This window comes from Sceloporus undulatus, chromosome 3 (assembly GCF_019175285.1).
Source record: "Sceloporus undulatus isolate JIND9_A2432 ecotype Alabama chromosome 3, SceUnd_v1.1, whole genome shotgun sequence".
Classification (NCBI taxonomy): domain Eukaryota; kingdom Metazoa; phylum Chordata; class Lepidosauria; order Squamata; family Phrynosomatidae; genus Sceloporus; species Sceloporus undulatus.
In genome coordinates, this window is record NC_056524.1 from 48,126,402 (window position 1) to 48,148,443 (window position 22,042).

General features: G+C 43.0%; 1 protein-coding gene across 1 annotated transcript in view; it reads left to right on the forward strand.

The window, feature by feature from the left end:
* CD101 (CD101 molecule) overlaps positions 1–22,042 on the forward strand; it is a 38,970-nt gene that overhangs the window by 5,841 nt on the left and 11,087 nt on the right. Inside the window, exons 4-6 of the mRNA XM_042457145.1 lie at positions 5,780–6,169; positions 10,717–11,097; positions 12,689–13,096. Of these exons, the coding sequence (XP_042313079.1) occupies positions 5,780–6,169; positions 10,717–11,097; positions 12,689–13,096 (1,179 nt within the window). The remainder of the gene's footprint in view (positions 1–5,779; positions 6,170–10,716; positions 11,098–12,688; positions 13,097–22,042) is intronic.

The following is a 22,042-nucleotide window of genomic DNA, read 5'->3' on the forward strand; positions in this document are numbered from 1 at the left end:
CATTTCAGCATTCAGCCCTCGATTCAGGGGAACGATATACTGTGACGGGGGTGGTGGCTTCAAAGCTCTGATACCTGCGTAGAGCCGCCTATGAGACTCGCGACGCTTCATTGATCGTCAGAAAACCTCACCCTTGCCCACCCCCTCCGCCTCACACCGGTTTTATGTTTTACCACGCCCGGCTAAAGACCCTCTGTATGTTCCGCTAGCCATATATGCCATCAGTTTTTAAAGCTTGAAGCTTTGGGACAGCCACTGTACCACTTTCCCAAGTGCATACAGTTCACTTGATGCTCCATCTTACTCCAAGCTTCTCTATAGTTCAGGAAGATTTAAAACACAATTTAATTTAATTTAATTCACAGCTGAAGACCATTTTGTCCCTAGTGGAAGTGTTAAAAGTAGCCTTGTTGCATCATGGGGGAGCAACCGTGGGAGGCTTGGGGGCAGCAGTAGCTCTCCCCAAAGTTTTTTTAAAAATCTGAAATGCTCTCTAAGGGGGTGTAGGGACAATTTTGTTATATTCTTATGACCGAAGAAGGCTTGTTAACAGCAAGAATTGACTTGAAGTCACATCCTGTCCACTTCTGGGTTTTCAAAAAGGTCTCTCCTGGACTGCCCAGGTGATACCAAAAGTTGGTACGTTTACCTCATGCCTCACAGAGGGCATCTGGGAGCAATTGGCATAGTGGTTAAGACATCAACTCTGACCACCATAGGTCAGCATATTGGCAGTTCGAGCCCAAGCACCACATGATAGAGTGAACTCCCATCATTAGTCCCCAGCTTCTGCCAACCTAGCAGTTCGAAGCTGTAAAAGTGCAATTACAGTGGTGCCTCGGGTTACGAAATTAATTCGTTCCGTGGCACCGTTCGTTACCCGAAAAGCCTTCGTAAGCCGAATTGCCATAGGCGCTAATGGGGAAAAGCTCGCGATTCCGTGCGAAAAAGCCGAAAAAAGCACCAAAGTTTTTTCGTACACCCGAAAAAACATTCGTAACCCGGAACATGTTTTCCTATGGGATTTTTTCGTATCCCGAAAATTTCGTAACCTGGGTATTTCGTATCCCGAGTACCACTGTAGATAAATAGGTACCACTTTGGTGGGAAGGTTAACGTGTTCTGTGCACCCAGCATTTAGTCATGCGGGCCACATGACAGTGGAGTTGTCTTTGACAACACTACCTTCCTCGCTTAGTAACAGAGATGAACAATGCCTCCTACAGTTGGACCCAACTAGACAATCATGTCAAGGGGAAACTTTTATTCTTTCCCTTTACCTTTACTTTTTATGACCTCTGGGTTGCCCTGGGGTGGCACAGAACTGGCGCAACCTATTTTGGTGTGTAAGGCAGAGCAGGAAATAAAATAATTAATAATAATAATAATAATAGGATTTATTTATATGCCACCCAATCACTGGGAATCCTTCCCTACATCCCAAGTCAGATGCATAGTATTAAAGCTAGCCAAATTATTTCAGGCTATGGGGCCCAAATCTGGAGCTTCACAGCCTCCAGAACCCCAAAATTACAATGGTACAAAGTGAATAAATATTGCTGTTTTGCTGTCTTTTCATGGCATTGCAGATTTGCTGCCTGAAGTGGCTACCTTACCCTGCCTAACCCCGAGAGTTAGACCCTGTTTAATGCCAAATCCTCTACACTATCTATGTCAAGTGCTACATGAGATAAATGTTCTCAGTTCCTATGCACCAAATTCTAGGTTTTAAATAATTTACAGGCACCCCTTGCTTTCCAGTGGATTGCCTCTTGATGATCTGAATTTTCACTGCTATTTTTATTAATTACCAAAACCCACTTATTTGATTTCTGGTATGCCTTTTCAACAAATATAAGTACAAATATAAGTATGAAAACCTGTCCAGAGCTGACACCACAAATGACTTTCTACAGTATACAGTACACATAATGAACAAAAACGTACTTTGCTTGACAATTTTGCAACCACACATTGCTTTTTTTTTTTTTTAAATCAGAGCCATCTTTCTCTTAAGTCTTTGTATTATATAGTGTAGAAGTAATTTGTGGTGTTGTCATATGCTTATAACACTGCACTGTAAAGGTATTCATTTGTATATTTGTGGTTATAGAGCTATATAATATAATATACAGTAATATGAGATCTACATTTCAGTGATTTCTGCTTTTAGACAGTGTTCTGTTCTCTAACCTGTTGAATAAGCAGAGGACTACCGTAATGCATTTTAAAAAATGTCTGACATCCTGTTCAATATTTTTTATGAATAATTTTATTAATTTTTCATATCACATGTAGTGTTTAAATTACACATAACAGTTGGCATCCCACTCAATATCTTTAAGATCGTTAACTGAACTTATGTTTTTCTAACTGTTGGCATTCATGTTTATGGTGGTCAAAAATTGAATGTGACCCACAAAATTTACACCTTAAGCAAGGTACCACCTCAGATGAAGGGTTTCTGAAGCAGGGGGCTGAAGAATGATAACTATAGATCTGTCCCAGTAGGGGGGCATGTTGACAGAATCAGTTGTGCTAAAGACCCTGAGGAGTGTCTCCAACTGCCTGTCTCAATACATCCCATGAGTGGGAGAATGCTGCAGTCAAATTTCCCCAGCTCCCTGATCTTGTGGTTGTTAACTGCTCTTGAATTGACTTCAACTCATGGTGACCCTGTGAATGAGAGACCTCCAAGATCCTCAATCCAGCAATTTCAGGGCCATGGCCTTCTTGATTGAGCCTATTCTCCTGGTATACATTCTTCCTCTCTGTGTACTGCCCTCCACCTTCCCTACACATTATTGTATTTTCTAGTGAATCCTGCCTTGCCATGATGTGCCTGAAGTACAATATTCTCAGTTTAGTCATCTTAGCTTCCAGACTTGACCTGTTCTAGGGCCCATTTGTTTTTGTTTTTGATCATTGGCTATATCCTCAGTGCTCTTCTCCAGCACCACATCTCAAATGCCTCTCAGAAACCCTTTGGTTGATATGCTGCCTGGCTTAAGAGATAGGGGTTTGTAGGGAAGGTACCATCAGATATAGCTGTGAAGAAAGATCTCTATTGTCATAGCTACATCTGCCAATGCAGGATCTTGACTAACAACATGTCCAAGACAGAGCTTCTTGTCTTTCCTCCTAAGCCCACCCTTCAACACTCCTTTTCTGTTTCTGTGGACAACATTTCTATTCAACCAATCCAGCAAGCCCGCAGTCTTGGTTTTATCTTTGATTCTTCTCTGTCATGCATCCCTCAGATTCAGACCACAGCCAAGGCTTGTCAATTCTTTTTGTACAATATTGCTAAAATCCGACCATATCTCTCCGCCTCTACTGCCAAGATCCTGGTCCATGCCCTAGTGGTCTCACAACTCGATTACTGTAACGTCCTCCTGGCTGGGCTTCCTCTTTCTCACCTCCGTCCTTTAATCTCTGTCCAGCATTCAGCTGCACACATTATCAGATCCGCCCACCACTCGGACCACATCTCTCCTGTGTTGGCATCCCTTCACTGGCTCCCCCTCCCTTTCCGTATTCAGTACAAGCTCCTGCAGTCGACGTTTAAAGCCCTCCATGGGCTGGCCCCTCCTTACTTATCAGACCTTCTTTCTCCTCACCTTCCCACCAGGGCCCTCCATTCTGGTAGTCAAGGTCTGCTGTCCCAGCCCAGGATTTCCTCTGCCCCTTCTCGGATTCGCCCCTTTTCACTTGCTGCCCCTCACTCCTGGAACCTTCTTCCCCCGCGAGCAAGGGCCATCACTTCTTTAACCAACTTCAAAACAGAGTTGAAGACCATCCTGTTCAGAGAAGCGTTCCCAGGCATTGCATAATTGTCGCTTGCTATTTGATGTTCTTTTGATGCCTGTTTTATCGAACCATTTCCTGTATTGCTATGTACTTTATATGTATTAGCCTACTAGCCCCACCACCTTTCCCTTCTCCTTTTATGTCATGTCTTTTTAGATTGTAAGCCTGAGGGCCGGGAACCGTCTAATTAAAAAGATTGTATGTACAGCGCTGTGTAAATTTACAGCGCTTTATAAATAAAGGTTAATAACAACAACAACAACAACAACAACAATAATAATAATAATAATAATAATAATATGCTGCCTGGCTTAAGAGATAGGGGTTTGTAGGGAAGGTACCATCAGATACAGCTGTGAAGAAAGATCTCTATTGTCATAGCTACATCTGCCAATGCAGGATCTTGACTAACATTTCCTAAAAGTTGAAATGTTCATGCCTCCTGCAACAGACCCAGTTGGTTAAATTATGATGTTTTGCTTCAGTGTGGTGACTGCCAGGTCATTAATGTGGTGCCTTCCCATGAAAGAACTCCATCCAAAATTAAATAGCACATTTTGGAAATGCTATGTACATGATCTGTACAAGAACAAAGCTTTTTAACCTCACTTCTGGATCAGAATGGCACAGTTTCAAGATCCACGTTGTTCACATACAAGAGATTCAGCAAATATTTGTGAATGGTAAACGTTTATTGAAGATTTCTGCGCTTAATGATTGATGAACCAACATTCAGAGCCTTGGATAATTTATGTGCAATATGCAATTAGATTGGCTGTATTCAGTGCATCATCTAGGCTTGTGATGCACAAAGAGAAATCTCTGAAATTTCATGGATATGGGAAGAAGAAAGATACTCTGTATTTCAGGATGTTGGAGAGTCACATTTTCAGTGGGGAGCTGTTTCAGCAATCTATGCATGACCAATGGCGTCATTAGGGTTGGTGTCACCACAGTTCCTGGTCCTACTGACCTCCTGCCATACTACACCTTACAGAATTCTTAGTAATGCTTTTTGTACAATGTTACTCATAAATTGTAATTGCTGTATATCATTGAATATAATGGTGACAGTTGTGACATAAACGACTAGCAAAATTAAAATTACACCTTTAAATTACAATATCACATGCACAGCCAAAATGTATTTATATCTACATAATTTCATATGGTTAAAGTGAAAAGTTGGTAAGATGTTTTTAAAGAAAAATTAAAAAAAAAATCAGCTCCCCATTAGCCAAATTTGACTGGCCACGTTTTGATGTTCCCAGGAAGACAATTAATGGGTCATGAGGCTTTGGGTGGGTCTACACCAACCTGAATACCCCAGTCTGCTCCTGGCATATTCTGGGTCCAGAGCTGTCCTGACCTCCACACTCCAGAGTGACACGCCAGACTGAGGTCCCACTGTGCTACCCAGTACTGCCAAAACTAATGCAAATCACTCCCTCTGAGGTTGAAAATGAGGCACCCAACATCTATCACATGGCTGGATGCCTCATTGTGACCACACAGAAAGCTACTTGTGCCAGAGGCAATGGTGCTGGGTCTTACAGTGGGACACATGTGTAAACAGCCACATGGTGTCACTCTAGAGTGCTTGGATATTACTGGGAAATTTGGAGCAAAAGGTAAGCCTTTTTAATCTTGTTTAAGGGAGGGAATGGGCTGGATTTTGGGCAGCCCCACATTGTGAAGACAATCCACACTCACCATGAGAGCAGGAGGGAGCCAGTTCATTTGGCCTGTGTAGACATGGCCTTGTTGAACAAATGTTAAAGAAAGCTTTTCAGAGACAATTTCAATACACATACATCATGTAGCACACTTTTTACACTGGGAAAGTTAGTCAGTGAACACTTATTAATGCCTTAGTATGAATCCTTTTCCATATTCTAAATGGGTTTCTAGCTGAAGGATAAAGCTAAACTTGCGTATTAAGGTGTTTTTTTTATTTGTATTTCCACAGATAAAAGGTTTTTTGTTAACATCTCTGTTACTGAGAGGTCCCTTCTGGAAGGAGAAAGATTACAGATAACTTGCTGTGTGGAAGCCCAGAATATTCAATACAGATGGTTCCAGGTGGCTTGGTACCGTCATGGTATGGTGGTGGCTAGTCTGGATCAGTATGGGTCCTTGACCTTTCCAAATGACAACGAGCAAAAATACAGCATGGGAAACCTCTTAGTGAAGAAGGACAGCAATAGCAAGTACATCCTCCAAATAAGCCAGCTGGAACTGAAGGACAAAGGCACATATAGCTGTGAGGTTTCTGAAATAGAGAAGACTCCCACAGGGTCATTCGCCATTACAGAACAAAAATCTTCATCAGGCATGAATATAAATGTGAAGCCAAGAGGTCAGTCATGTCAAATGCTTTTATTTTAAATAGAATATAGTGGAACCGGGGCTACATAAATTGGAGATCAACTACTTTTGCCATTAGATGAAATACTCAAATTCAACTTGCATGGCAGTTTGAACAGGTAGACTGAGCTTCTTCTAGCACTGGATAATCAAAGAACATTGTGTTGATTCAGAACTGACCAGAGATTCCAGGTTCTTCAACCAAACATCCCTACATGGCTTGGGCCCAGAGTACTTGGGGGAACGCCTTCTTCCCTATTGTCCGCCCCACACACTAAGGTCCCTGTTGGTGCTCTTGGACATCTCAGCGGCTTTCGATACCATAGACCATGGTATCCTTCTGGGGCGCCTGGCAGAAGTGGGAATCGGGGGCACTGCGCTTCAGTGGTTCCGGTCCTACCTCTCTGGGAGGTCCCAGATGGTGCAGCTGGGAGACGTGTGCTCCGATGAGCGGGCCCTTAAAACTGGGGTCCCTCAAGGAGCCATTCTGTCTCCCATGCTATTTAACATTTACATGAAACCGCTGGGAGAGATCATCCGGAGACATGGGGCGCGGGGTTATCAGTATGCTGATGATACCCAAATCATTTTCTCTATGTCTCCGACTGATGCAGTGACCGGGGATGGGGTCTCTCCTCTCGTGGCCTGTCTAGAGTCAGTAATGGGCTGGATGAGGGAAAACCGACTCAAGTTGAATCCAGAGAAAACGGAGGTACTAGTGATAGGTTCTTCTGGCCCAGGAATGGCGGTGGTTCCACCTGTCCTGAACGGGGTCACGCTCCCTGTGAAGGACTCCGTGCGCAGTCTGGGGGTGCTTCTTGACTCGTCGCTTCACCTGACTGCTCAGGTGAATGCGACGGTCAAGAGCACCTGTTATCAGCTCCGGCTTATTCGCCAGCTGCGCCCATACCTGGCCCAGAGGGACCTAGAAACTGTTGTACATGCTCTGGTAACCTCGAGATTGGACTTCTGCAAGGTACTCTACATGGGGCAACCCTTATACCAAACTCGGAAGTTGCAAATGGTGCAGAACATGGCAGCCCGGCTGGTCACTGGCGTTCCCAGGACCAGCCACATAACACCGGTACTTAAAGATCTCCATTGGCTGCCCATTCGCTTCCGGGCTCAATATAAGGCGTTGGTGATTACCTATAAAGCCCTAAATGGCTTGGGCCCAGGATACCTAAAGGACCGCCTCTCCCCGTACATTCCGCCTCGCACCCTCAGAACGTCTGGGCAGCAATTACTGAAGGTCCCTGGGGCTAGATTATCCTCCACCACACGGAGGACATTTTCCATCGCTGCCCCAGCCCTTTGGAATATGCTGCCCACTGAGCTCCGCTCGACTACCACCCTGGCCCAATTCAGGAAGGACCTGAAAACCTTCCTGTTCCAACAGGCATTCCCCGACTAAAAATCCTATGGGCCTCCCTCCTCTTTCGTGGCCAAGAGGTTGGGCTAATGGGGCATTTTAGCCTGTTTTTATTGTATTTGGTTGTTTTATGTATATGTATTTATTTTATTTTATGTATATGTACTTATTCTGATTGGAAGCCGCCCTGATCTTGGGAAGGAGCGGGGTACAAATAAAAACTTTATTTATTTATTTTATTAGAACAAAAAAGGGAGAGATAGTCTCAAATTAGGGTTGCCAGTCCATGTAGGACGATCCCAGGCTCTGACATAATCAGGCAAAAACCTGAGACCTGGAGATGACCCCTTGTGCTCTCTCCATACTAGGGTGATATTAGAAGGGCCAGGCCCTGGTGATTCTATTAAACATGATACAACCACAGTTGTATATAATATACCATTCAATTTAAAAAATATATACCAAGTCTAAGTAATGAAGTGTGTCTGTGCAACATCCTCAATCTAAGGTTCCCCCTCTTTGGCCTGAAACAGATGGGCCAAAAGCACAGCCTTTGGGTGGATATGGGAGTGTGGCGTACAGATGACACATGCCCTTGGATTGGGCCAAAGCTGAGTCAGGGCCGCCTAACCCGGTTAAAAAAGGAGTGCAAAAACAAAACAAAACAAAAACCATTTTTTGCTTGTGGTCTGTTGCAGTTCATTGCAGACCATGGAAGCAGCCAGCCTCGGGGCTGCACCATCAGGTCATCATAGCCCTGCCATAGTCTCGTGCCGAAAGGGGAGTGACTGGTGCTGGAGCTGGCAGTCTGCTTGATCCTTTAAACCTGAGAACTGGAAAAGAGAGGCCAGCTCCTGAGAATTCAGGCCAGGCCCTGAGGTCTAGGAACCCTATTTCATTTCAGAATCCTAACCCAAGTGGTCAACCCCACTCTCAAATTTCAAGTTCTTTCTGGTTACTTCAGGGATTCTTTCATGTTCCATTCTTCTATACTGTCTTTAGAAAGACAAGAGGAAATTGTCTGAAGGAATCACCACTTCCTCATGGTGTGAACATATTTCCTGTTGTTGGCTCTAGTCAGACAATTATGGTAGAGTTTTTAAATAATCCAAGTTCCTGTTTATCAGTGGTTGCTGGAAAAATGTACACAGTAGCCTCCCTGTTTCAAATCTGACTTCAGCTTTCTGAAAAATTATCTGTCTCTCTTCCCAACTTTCTTTTACTCTGTGTGCATAGGCTGAGGTCATCACCACTCCATACAATCGCTTGGGTGGGGTGGGGTGGGGGTGGGGGTTCGTTGGTCATCTTCATTGGTTCTTAGTTAAGAATTCCATTCCAATGTCTTCATTTTTTTCTTTTCTTTATATACATCTTTGTTCCATAATTTCCAGCCCAGTTTTTGTGTGTCTTTCTACACATCTCCTCATCTGTGAGACTTTGTATGTGAGGGGGGCTATTTTGGCAAACATAGTATAGTTGTTTGACTGTTGGACTAGGGCTCTGGAAGACCAAAGTTTAAATTCTGTCTCAACTATGTAAACCCATGGAATGACTTTGAGCAAGTCTCATTCTCTCAGTTTAGGAAGAAGACAATGAAAAAATCACACCTTGCCAACAAAACCTATAATAGGGTCACCATAAATTGGTTTTGACTTGAAGTCTCATGACAACAGGATTCTAGCAAACTTCTGTTGAAAATTTATATGAGGCAAATATTTAGAAATGCCTGTTGTTCAGGAATAGTTGAAGTTTCCATTTAGGGGTAAAGATCCCATCTTTGAACTCTAAAAAGGCATTTCACAAGAACAAAATGCCCACACAATTAAAAAGAGCATAGTGCCAACGGAAAGTAGAAAAGCATGATCACAATAGGATAAAATTAGAACATATTTTAAAAGGCTGGCAGAACAGTAATGACACCTTCCTACTTAAAGAACAATAGAGAAGAATCCAGTCTAATATCCATGAGACACAAATCCCACAGATAGGTAACCTACTGCATGCCTTTGGTCTTCACACTTGCCTTGGTAGAGGTATGTAGAGTAGGACTTCAAAAAATCAACATTACAACTGACATGCAGGTTTATGTAAGAGGATATGGTTCTTCAAATATCTTCTTGCTATGTGTCTTCAGCTCCAATTTATGAATCCCATTGTGAGAAAAAGGCAAGATGTAAATCCTTGAAATCAATCAATCAATCAATAAAATAGAGATCTAATTCCAGGGTTTTCTTGGCAAGATATATTTAGAGGTGGTTTGCCATTTCTTCCTCTGAGGCAGCAAGAGTATGACTTGCCTAAATTGGGTTTCCATGGCTGAGCAGGGATTCAAATCTGGTACCCTAGAGTCCTAGACTAGTGCTCAAACCTCTACACCATGCTGGCTCTCAAATATTTTAAGATGCAAGGATAATCAGCATTTTGAACTGGAAACAAATTGTAATATCGTGATTTTAATAAGACTGGTGTAAGAGCGATAGAAAATAAAAGCATTAGAAATTATTCTGGCTGCAATATTTTGTACTAAGTGTAGTTCCCAAATTCTTTTTCAAGGCCTGTCTCCATAGAGTGTGCTGTGGTAGTCTAATCTGATTGTGGCTAAGGCATGTATAGGTTTATCCCAATCTGCTTCTTCTTGGAGATATATCTGACACAGAGCTGTGAATTTTAATATCACTATGATGCTGTTGCAGTAGGGCAGATGTTTAAAGTGTGTTTGATAAGTAACATTTCTGTTTGTCAGATATAATAATAATGGTGGTGCTATCTATTTCAATTAATTTTACTGTTCTTGCTATACCTAATTATTTGTCATCATATTTTCCTCCAATGATCCTTATCATCACAAAAATCCTGTGAAAGCATGAATAATTGACTCAAGATAGCCCAGTGATCTCCCCGTCTGAATTTGAATTTGAACTCTGGGTTTTCTTGTAGTAACTCGACACTCAAATGACTACACCATACTGGCCCTCACTATCCTACACAGCAAACCATTATTGTATTATACATTATAGCTTCTTTATTTGGCATTAGGAACTGTATCAGAGGTGACGCCTAGATCTAAATAACAGATAGTGCCTAAATGAAATGTATTTTCTATATTTTCCCTCTTTTCCTTTAATTCACGTTTGCTCATCTATAAACACATTGCCTTTTGTTCACAGAAAGCCATATGCACCTGTCTGTGTCAGTCAATAATGAAAAAGCCATGGAAGGGTCAGCTTTGGTCTTCTACTGTAATGGGACCATAACTGATCAATCGGTATCTGTGACCTGGTGGCATATTCAGAAGGACAGAGAGCCTCCGTTGTTCATAGCCAGCATGGATCAAGATGGCAAGCTAAAGATAGGCCCTTGCTACTTGGAACGCAGTGCTTCTGGTGAACTCAGATTAGAAAAGCTGGGCTCTTCCATATTTACTTTGACTATCTACAACTCTTCAGCCACCAAGGATACAGGACTTTATCGCTGTGAAGTGACAGAGTGGTCTAAGGGCAAGAGCTGGAAACACACTCAAGAAATCTCAACAAAAGTTGAGCCACTAGGTAATCTAAACTTGTTTCTTTCATCTTGTCCATACTGTCATGCCTAGTTGTTCTGGCTACATTTTTTACTTAGCCTAACACCTTTTGGTTCTTAAGATACAATGTGTTTTATGAAGGGATTATAGCTCCTTAGTAGGGCACTTGCTTTGCAGGCTTAGTTTGTGCCCTTAAAAGGGTTAGATGTTGTGACAAACCTCTGCTTCAGAACTTGAGAGGGACTATTACCGTTCAAAGTAGACAGGGCTAGGCTAGATGAACTAATGGTCTGCCTTAGTATGAAGTAACATTATAACTGTGAAATTTCTAAGTTTTTATTTTGTTTTAGTTGTAAGCAGAGTGTGGGCATTTTACTTGTTTATCCTGCAACTCCCAGAACCACAGTGTTAAAAAAGAAACCTTTCCAAGCTTTGGCTGTAAGGTTACTCTCAAGGTACTTGCATGCTCATTCCAAGTGCTGTGTGGGAGCAGAAAGTCACAGTCATAACACAGACAGTGTTTTGCAGATTTATATAAACTACTCTTGGTACATCATCTCTTTCTTCTTGAATGAGCCTCAACTGAGCTGGGATATTTCTGGATGGGCCAAAGGCAAAGCTTTTGTGATGTCTGACTCAGCTGACTCAGAAACAATCCAGGTCAGCAACCATCTATTCAAAAGAATGTGAATGATACGATGCATTAGTATGAGGCCTCTATGATATCTGTCTCTGCCTCTGCTGTGGGGATTGAGATTTTAGGTAAGCAGCAGTCAAAGGTAGCTCATTATAGAGGTCTACTGAGGAAAATAGAACATTCTTTTAATTAACCTGGACTTTGATAGCAACTACACTGTGGTAAACCACTGCATGGTTAAAGCAAATTACAAGACTGTTAATAGTAGGATTTTTATTTGAGGAAGAATATTTTAAATCAGTGGTTGGGAACCAGATTGATTGCAGGGGTTGGAATGTTTCCCAGGACCAATCCAGCCCAATGTCTAGACTTCATTTGTCATTTCCCCTTTCTTTGTACTGAGAAAGCTGTGGAGCAATCTTTTTCTCTATTGAGAAGAACACACAGTGTGTGCCAGGAGAATCATTTCCTTTACAGCCCAGTAGGTCTATGTGCTGAATTTGGACATCACTTACTTGTCTTCTCAGCTAATATGATGGCAGGCAGGTAAAGGGTTCAGGCACCTCATGGTACCAACCTCAAGGTACCACCAGTCTGCAGGTTAGCTCTCCATACTAAGGGAGGGGTGATAGGAACAAAGCTGAGAGGACCCCTTGAGACCATAGCTCATGCTCAAAACTCAGTGGTTCTTCCCCCCCCCCCCTTCCCTGATGGGGCTTCAGGGAAGGGGGGGGGGGGGGGCTTGCTTGAGGTCTCCATGGTGAAAGCTCTAAATCCCTATTTTAGGTAAATAATATTTATTTAAAATATAATGTGTCTTGCATTCAATTCATTGTATATATCCATTTTAAATAAATAAATATTAATTTTTAAGTAAGGTAATCAAGATTTTCTATGGGTGGAAAATTGTGGTGATACCTTTCTCTCAAGATTAATGTATAGTGCTCATAGAATCGTATGGTTTTATCCTCATTAACAGGTTTGGATCTGAAAGCTGTGCTGAGTAGCAGAATTCCAAATGTAAATCTTCATGAAGATTTTGAACTTTTCTGCAAAATTTCTGTTAATGACACCACCAACCCAGTGCCAGTGTCCATCACGTGGCAATTCAAGCCCAGCTCAGGCACAGCTGGCTATCAGCAAGTGGTCAAAGTCACTGCAGGAGGCACCATTGAGTGGGGATCGCCTTATTTACATCTCCAGAAGAAAGCCAAGATTACCAAATCCTCCTCTGTATCTTGGCTCTTAATCTACAGTGCCACATGGCAGGATTCAGGAATGTATAGGTGTGAAGCAGATCTCTGGAAAAGGTCAGGCAGGCATTCAGCTGTGGGAGCAACTGCAGTGGTACTCTCTAATCCTGTTGAGATAAAGGTTACCAAACCAGGTAGGTATTTACAAACCATTACCTTAGTCCAGAGGCGCACAAATGGGGAACCACATATGGTCCATGAAGGCCCTGTTGCTAAATTTCATTGTTTCCAAGCTATCCAGAAGCTGTTGCTCTCACTGGTAATAATGGCAACACAAAAGCATTGGTGCTGATTGGGGCTATTTGGGCAGAAGGAAGCTTTACTCCCCCCCCCTTTTTTTTTTTCAAGGGACCCCAAGCAGCATTCCTTCCACCCTAACAATCTTGTGCAGGATTGCTTGGATGGGTGTATGGTTTTCCTCTACTAGCAATCTTGCATAGAATTGTTGGGATGATGATGATGATGATGATGATGATGAATAAATTTTATTTATATACCGCTTTTCCATAGATCAAAGTGGTTTACAGACCATATAAAAACCATTAAAAATCTCATAAAAATAGATAAAATCCACTAATACAAATTATACAAAAACTGAACACAATCATTCAACAGGGTAAGGCAGAGAATGATGATGATGATGATGATGATCATGATCATGATCATGACGATGATCATGATGATGATATTTCCATGTGCATATGTTCATGAACACAGAGAGATGTGAGTTAAGGCCTCAAACTTCCCCACCTACACAATATACAGCCCTCAGTGCTAAAATGTGTATTTCTGCCTTACTGCAGAAGAAACTGGAGCCACATCTCAAGATGATGAAAAGATGGTTGTTTTATTAGGAAAAAACCGGATACATTTCAGCCTGTATATACAGGTGACTTGAAGGCATGCACATGCATGCACACACACTACCCAAGGCCTTCCTCAGGCTTTATGACTTTATATGAAGTCATAAAAGGACAAGACATAAATACATAATATGACATTATTTAAATTCATAGCACATTAGTTCATTGCCTGCGGCCTGTACCTATCTATTTAGAATTTGACTGCAAAAATTCTCTGGACCACACTTGTAAAATCTTCACAAGTTTTCTGACTGTCCCTTCAGCTTATATCTTTTAATGTTATCTGTAGTTTTTGACCAGCTGCTTACAAGACACGAAAAACCTTCAGTCTTCATTCCCATGTTTTTGTCTGTCCAATAAATCTTTTGAGTCTCTGGTCCAGAGAATACCCCCCTCCCATTTCTGCTTCCTTTAGTCAACCAGTTTTGTTTTGCCAAAGTATTTGAGCCAGTAGCACCTTGGGAAATCCCCTTATTCCTTCATCCTGGGGACGAAGGCTCTGGGATTACTCATAAAATGAAAGGAATATATCTAAATATGACCCCTCTAGGTGACAACCAGGCTTTACTGCTATTTCCTAGGCCTTTACAAGCCCTGCCCTGCCACATGACATTTCTCTTTAAATTCTCAAATTTATTTAAATTTCTAACCAATCTAAATCCAAGATGCACTGTATGATAGAACAGGATAGGTCATGGGAGACTCAGGTTCAGTTCCTTCTTCAGTAAATATTTAAGCTTATGAAGTAGTTTGGGGCAAATCACCATCTTTTAGAGCCTTCTCGTTTAAGAAAAGAAAGCTGATGGCATTATAGCACTTCTGTTTTCTTCCTGAGGAAGATGGTCATATAAGTCTGTCTTTTGTCATGCTAGAAAAATCCGTGCACTTTTACAACCATCTCCCTCAAGAAGAGAATGGAAGTGCTATGGCAGCATGCAGAGGCACAGAGAAAGCTGCTACTCTCCTGCTCCATTTTGGCTTTCTTTTCTCACTTGATAAAGCCCTTAGTTGGACTAAGGGGATGCCACCGTGGACACACAAGATAAACAGCGATTGGAGGAGGTAAAAGGTCACATAACTAACAAAAACAGAACAGAACACGGAATGTAGGGTTGGCTCCAATGCATGAGGATGATGGATCTGTCATCCATCAGCCCGGTACTGAGTGGATGAACCAAGTGCTTGGTCAAGGCCAAGCTTTGGGATGGCAAGGGAGTATCAGCTAGCGCCCATGCTCCATCGATCGCTCAAGCGATTGATCGCATATCCGCAAATGCGCATCATTGCATATCTATCCCTTGTCAACGGGGGATGCTGTACCAGTGATGCCCCCGCAATGGCAACACCGCATCGCTCGCAGCACCCCCGTGTCTGGATGGACTCCAATCCAGTGCTACGCAGCCCTGGAAACCAGCCCATGTCATGCCCCGCCTGGAGGATGGCTCAGAGGACTCGAGGATGAGCTAGAGCCCCTGGGACCTGAACCTGAATAGAGGAGCCAGAGCCCCTGGGACTGGAACCTGTAATGGGGAGCCAGAGGCTGGCCCTAGTTCTGCTGGAGCAGAGTCTATGGCCCTCCAGAGGTTCAGCAGTTAAGTTGCCTGGTGCTGAGACTGTGGACATGGAGGAGGATCTGGGCAGTGTGCCTACCTTCAAGGGCGTCGAGCAGAAAGAGAGGGCCTTCGAGATCACGGAGGCTTTATCAGAAGCGTGTTCGTAATCAGACACAGCTGAAGGCCGGCTCTTGCCTTCTTAAGCACCTGGAGCATGTGTGAATCTTGCCAGTGGATATCTGACTCTTTTAGAGGAAAGACTCTGTCTCTGGCTCCTTTGGCTTCTTGTCTTGACTACCCGGAAACCTTGACCTTGGACTGCTTTATTGACCTGCCTCTCTGATACCCTAACCTCGGACCGTCTGACAATTCTCTTGGTAATCCCTTTGGTAGAGCTACTGTGAATCTTCAGGACCTGTTAGCTTACACTGCTGTTCTAGGGGGGGTTTGTTTGTTTGAGAACTAGCTGTCTTATCAGCCCTTTGGCTGCTTCCGAAACGCCCACCAGATCCAAGATCTATGCAAACCGCCACACAAGTTGTGACAGCAACCCAGACCCACAGGGAGGGTGAGTGGGTGAGCTGAGCTAAAATGGCACCGGCTCGGGCGCCTCGTGGCCTTAAAAGGCCTGCTGACAAATGGGAGGCGGGAAGGCGGGGGGGGCGCCTCCCGGCCTCCCAACCAGCACCTACCAATGACACCGCCCAATCCACTTCTGCCCGCGGGGCTCACTGGGACCTGTAGTTCCAGCGGTGCGGCGGAACAGCCACCTCCGCCCCTCAAAGAGCCAATCATGGCTCGAGTGGCCTTCGCTGGGGCTTCTGGGCTGCTTGAGCCGGAAGAGCCACCAGCCACCGCGGGGCCCCCGGCGGTAACCAGCGTCCTGCCGAGGCGGGCGGCCCCATTTCTTAGCATACTGCACCATGCTAAGAATGTCTGCTCAGAGGTATGCCCCCTGAACTCAAGGTGCTTAGTTTGATGTAAGTGTGTATACAGTGGTCCCTTCTGTGGGGATCCGTTCCGCCCTCCCCCAACTGTAAAAGAAATTCTGGTTATGCTTGAGCCCCATTAGAAGTAATGGCACATAGCACCACTGGCACATAGCACCGCTTCTTCCATCGCTGCTTTTAGTGTATGCTGAAATTTTACAAAAACCTGGAAGCTCTCCTTTCTCCTCCCACTGAACTGCACCTCATTAATACCATCTCTTCAGCATTTTAAAGGGACACAGGTGAATGTCACAGCCTGTTTCTGCCAAAAGCAGGAGCAGTGGTTTCTCCCCCCCCCCCCCCTTTAGGGTTTCACCTGGTGTGGTACAAACACACCTAGTAACGCTACTGCTTTAAATGTAACTTCTTGGATTGTCTCTATACAACAGGGCCACTGGGAGTTATAGTCCAAAAAAGTAATGTGTCCAGTCTCTCTCCATCTTTTTGTCTTTGGCTGATTGCCCATGTAACAAAAAAAGTAAAGAAAAGAAAACCCCTTGAAACAACTTGGGAGGCTTACAAAAGAACGATGCCATCTATTTTCCTGTAAAATCCTATCAATGAGGCAGAGCAATTCTAAAATAAAAGACTTGTTTGGAAGAACCCAGAGTTAAGTCTTACACAAGAGAAGGTGATTTATGCAGCCTTGTAACTATAGTGCCCATGATGCAGTATGATTGTGATACTATATATGCATTTGTTGAATGAAGATGATGAAGATTTACCACAGAAGACTGCGAAATGGATCAGTATCTGTGTAACAAAATTCCTCCAGAAGAGAATTTATATATGCAAGATGGTGTTCATTTTAAAAATAATAATGGGACACTGTGGGAGAGATGGTTCATAGAATCATAGAATTGTAGAATTGGAAGAGACCACAAGAGCCAAACCCCTGCCATGCAGGAAATCACAATCAAAGCATCCCCAACAGATGGCCATCCAGCCTCTGTTTAAAGACTTCCAAAGAAGGAGACTCCACGACCCTCCAAAGGAGTGTGTTCCATTGTCGAACAGCTCTTACTGTCAGAAAGTTCTTCCTAATGTTGAGGTGGAATCTCTTTTCTTTTATTCCATGCCATTTGAGACTTTATAAATCAAAATCCCTACTTTGAATGTCACTCAAAACGCTCTAGATAGATGCCTGTAGACTATTTGTTGCTAAAATCTGAAAGATAGAATAGTGAGATGCAGTCCTTGGATAAGCATTCATGTATAATTTCATACATAATCCTACAGACATCTGAAGAATTTAAGAAATAGATAGGTATAAATAATGCATCTTGGAATGAGGGGATAAAAATTGGATTTACAGCACTAACATAGAAAATCGGCTACCAAACCTTACATCAAAAGAACTGTTCTTAGGAAGCATAACTGAGAGATAGATGCTTTTTGGAAGACAGTTTTATTTCCCACCTCCAGTTTGTTTAGAAGGTCATATATCCTACATAGCACATGGCACCCCACGGATTCTCTAGTATTTTGCATAAAGGGGCAGAGACTAGAATAAGTCCAAACTCCAGTTTGGTGCTTAGAAAGGCCATGGTACTTTCAGGCAAGAAAATAAATATCACACAAATGTTGCAAGTCATCACCATGGGTCCTTTGCTGTATAGGCAGAGTGTAGAGAGGCAGAAAGGCAGCCCACAAAGATATCCAAACCCTTATCCTGTCATCCTTTCCCTCTTTCTTCCTTCATTTTAAAAATTTTGCTCCATAGTAGAAAGAGTGTGAGCCAACGTGTTGTAGTGGTTTGAGCATTGGACTACCATTCCGGAGAGCAGGCTTTGAATTCCTCCTCAGTCATGTAAACTGACTGGATGACTTTGGGCAAGTCACACTCTCTCAGCCTCTCTCAGAAGATGTTTTGGCAGTGAAGTGAAGCCTGGTTGGTTCTCCCAGACATTATAACAAGTCAAAATCCTTCAAAATGCTTTTCAATTTCTTTCCTGAAAAGACATACAAAAGTAAAAAAAAAAAACAACCCTCAATAAGAAGTTTCTCTGCTTCCACATTAAAAGCCTACTTAAAAACAAAAAGGTCTTCACCTGCCAGCAAGGAAGAAGGAAAGGAAAGGTGGTGGGGCCTCCTGTGGAAGAGAGTTCCAGAGTATGAGCAGCCACTGAGAAGCCTGTAAAATGGTGGTATGACTAAGAGAAAGCCTTCCCTTGTACATCTTAGGACACTTGCATGTTGTATGGGGCAATAGTCTTTCATATAGTCTTGACCCAAACCATACAGGGCTTTATAGGTCTTGCATTTTGAATTGTGCCCGAAAATAAACTTGCAGCAAGTGATGCTGTTTTAACAAGTAAGTTATATGCTACCAATAACTGGCCCCAGTCAGCATTCTGTCTGCAGCATTTTGGCCCTATGAAGTTTCCAGTTTCCAAAGGCAGCCCCACATAGAGTGTGTTACAGTAGTCCAAAGGGGACGTAATCAAGGCATGTGTTCCCATAGCCAGATCTGTCATCTCAAGGAATGAACACAACTGCCGCATCAATTTTAACTGTGAAAATGCACACCTGGACATCCAGGCTTAGAGTTGAGTCCAGGAGAACACCAAAGCGGTAAGCCTGAGATTTCAAGGGTGGGATGTAACAGGCAGAGTGCAGCGAGGCAGAGAGGCAGTCCACAAGGATACCATGGTTGATGGTGTCAAAAGCTGCAGAGTGCCTTCTGAATTGCCAGGTGCATCCCTGTCTTGTCTGGGTTGAGTTTCAATTTGTTTTATCTGTCCATTACTGGAAGCAGACAATGGTTCAGTATTAAGATGACTTCTTTGTAAACTGGGTTGAAAGGAGAGGTAGGATTGAGTGTCATCACTGAATAAAGCCCCAAATTCCAGATGACCTTTCCCAGCAGTTTCATGTAGGTGCTAAAGCACATGTGAGACAAAACCGAGTCCTCAAGAACCCACAGGCCAACTGCCAGGGTGTTGGAGTCCCTTAGCACCACCTCCTGAGTTTGCCCCTCTGGAACCAGAACCAATGCATAACAGTGCCCCCAACCCCCATCCCAGTGAGGCAGCCCAGAAGGATACCATGGCTGATAGTGTTAAAAGCTGCTTAGATGTCTAGTAGACCCAGCAGGAACACACATCCCCTGTACAGTTCCCTGCATAGGACATCCAGCAAGGCTGTCTCCATCTCAAAGTCATCACCTTCACATGACCAGACCTGAAGCCAGACTGAAATGGATTCAGATTATTTATTTCATTTCATTTCATTTTATTTCATCTCCCTGGAGGAACTCAAGGTGGCTCACAGATAAAACTTTGTAGAATTGTAGAATTCAAACAATTAAAACATCTATATATAAAACTACATAAAATAAACACAAGTTAAAAACCCACCTGCTCTGTAAAACCATCCTGCTATGCATTATGTACAGAAAGCCTGCCAGCATAAAAATGTTTTTACTTGCCGGCGAAAGGCCAACAGGGAGGGGGCCAAAAACCCTTAGAGCTGGGAGGCCACCACACACTACAGAACCTTGCCCAAAAATGGAATGTTAGAGACTGGCTGATAATTATTCAAGGTGGTGGTATCCAGAGAAGTCTTTTTAAGAAACTTCCATTGCTGCAGTGAGGCATTCACCTATTCTCAGCCAATCCTCCTCTAGCTGCTTTCAGAGCCAGGAAGGGCAAGGATCCTGTCCACATCCTCAGGCTGCACAGATCAAAACATGTTCAATAATACAGGAAAAATGGACAATACGATTCATCCACTGGACCTGTCTCAACTATAGCATCCAAATCAGAATGGAACTAATCGATTTTATCTGCAAAGTGTCTTGCAATTTTTTTACAACAGGTTGTTGAGTAGTCTTTTTGTTTTTGTGGGCTCTGACCACTCAAAACAGCTTTACTGGATAACACTGTGCAGATGCAGATAAATTTTCTTCATTGCCTCCATTGCCACAACATAGGCCTTCCAATGAGTTCTACCTGTGTTCAGTTTGACTTGCTCCAAGTCTTCCACCGTCAATGCTCTAGTCTTCACCCCACTAATTTGACCATTATCTTGTGAACTAGGGTGCTTCACTCAGTGGGAGGGGATACTTAGAAGCAATCATATCCACCACTCTGTCCATTCCCCTGTTCCAGAGAACAGCCAAGGTAACAGGGGTCCAAGAGCTACCAGGAATCCATTTGGATCTGTAGGTCTCCTGAGGTGGACCGTCTTATTCAGCCCCCCGCTCTTGCATTGGCTCTGAGTACCACTGAATCTGAACCTATCAGGTAGTGATCAATCCATTACAACAGAACTTCCCAACCTGATCCCTATGATGGATCTCTCATCCGCTTTAGATGGTCCACTCCATTTGATTGTAACTGATCAGAATTTTAATTGTGAATTTTATTAATTTAAAATGGGGAGCATTAGGGGATCTAATTTAGTTATTATTGTTTTATTGTATTTTATCTCTGTTGTCATCCCGCCTTGATCCTCAGGGAGAGGCGGGAAAATATAAACTATTATTATTATCATTATTATTATTATTATTATTATTATTGAAACTTCCTTCACACTTAGATCACCATCATCTCACTCAGCACACAAAACCAGTTCTAAAGTTCAGTGATGACTGGAGACAATGACTGTTAAAACTTGAAAGATGGTCCAGGTTAATTTATCTGTGATTCCTGCTCTGGCAGCAGGTTGGGCTAGATTATGGAGTACCTTCCAATTCTATTATTCTTTTTTTGCTCTTTCAGATCTTTCCACAGTTTTGTTTTTCTGCTGGTCTTAAGTTTTATGTGCTGCACTGATGCTAGCTTATCATGTGCTGCTTTTTAAATTGTTAACTGTTTCTATTTTATGTTTTCAATTTACCTGTATTTTGCTCAGAAAATTGAAAAAGAGGGAGATGCAGGTGAACTGCTCCTTCCTCAGACCCCAGCCTACTACTCAAGAGGGCATGAGTAATCAAGAAGCTCAAACCTTTACAAGCTTAATGCTGTCCGTGGGTCTCCTGTAGATGCTTCTGGGTGAGGTTGCCAATAGGTTCTTGCCTTTCTTACCCCGAAGAGAATACAAATGGAAATCAGAAACAGAATGCCAAAACTAGAATGCATCTGAGCTAAACCATGAGGCATAAGAAGAGATCCTACTCTTTCTCGATATCTCCATTATCTCATAATGAAGAAAGACAGTCTGAAGTAGGCTGAGTGAGTTTCCTCTCTTAACTACTATTACCTGGTTGCCAGTGAGTTTTCCCTCTTAGGTTTCCTCTGTACCATAGTTCAGAAAAGTTACTTTTTTAGTTATGATTCCCAAAATCTTCTGCCCAGCATACTTTGTTCCTATGCTAACCTTTCCAGAGGAAAGAGGAGTCCTTGGTAAGGTCTTGGACTAGATTAGAAAAAGCCTTTTCTTTCATTCCAGCTCTCACTGTTGCTGTGATGTCATAATAATGTGTGACACTCATCTAATCTGCTCTTGATTTGGTCATACCTGACATACAAATACCAGAAGCTTCGCCTTCACCTCTTGTCTAATCAACAGAACAATACTGTCCTCCTGCTGGACTTCAAATTCAACCCACCAGTTCCACTTCAGGTTTCACATTCTTCTTTTGTCTTTGGATAACATGGTCTGTAGACTGGAACTCCCCAAGGTAGATCTGATGGATGTATAGCAGACAATAATCAGAGCATGGGGGGGGA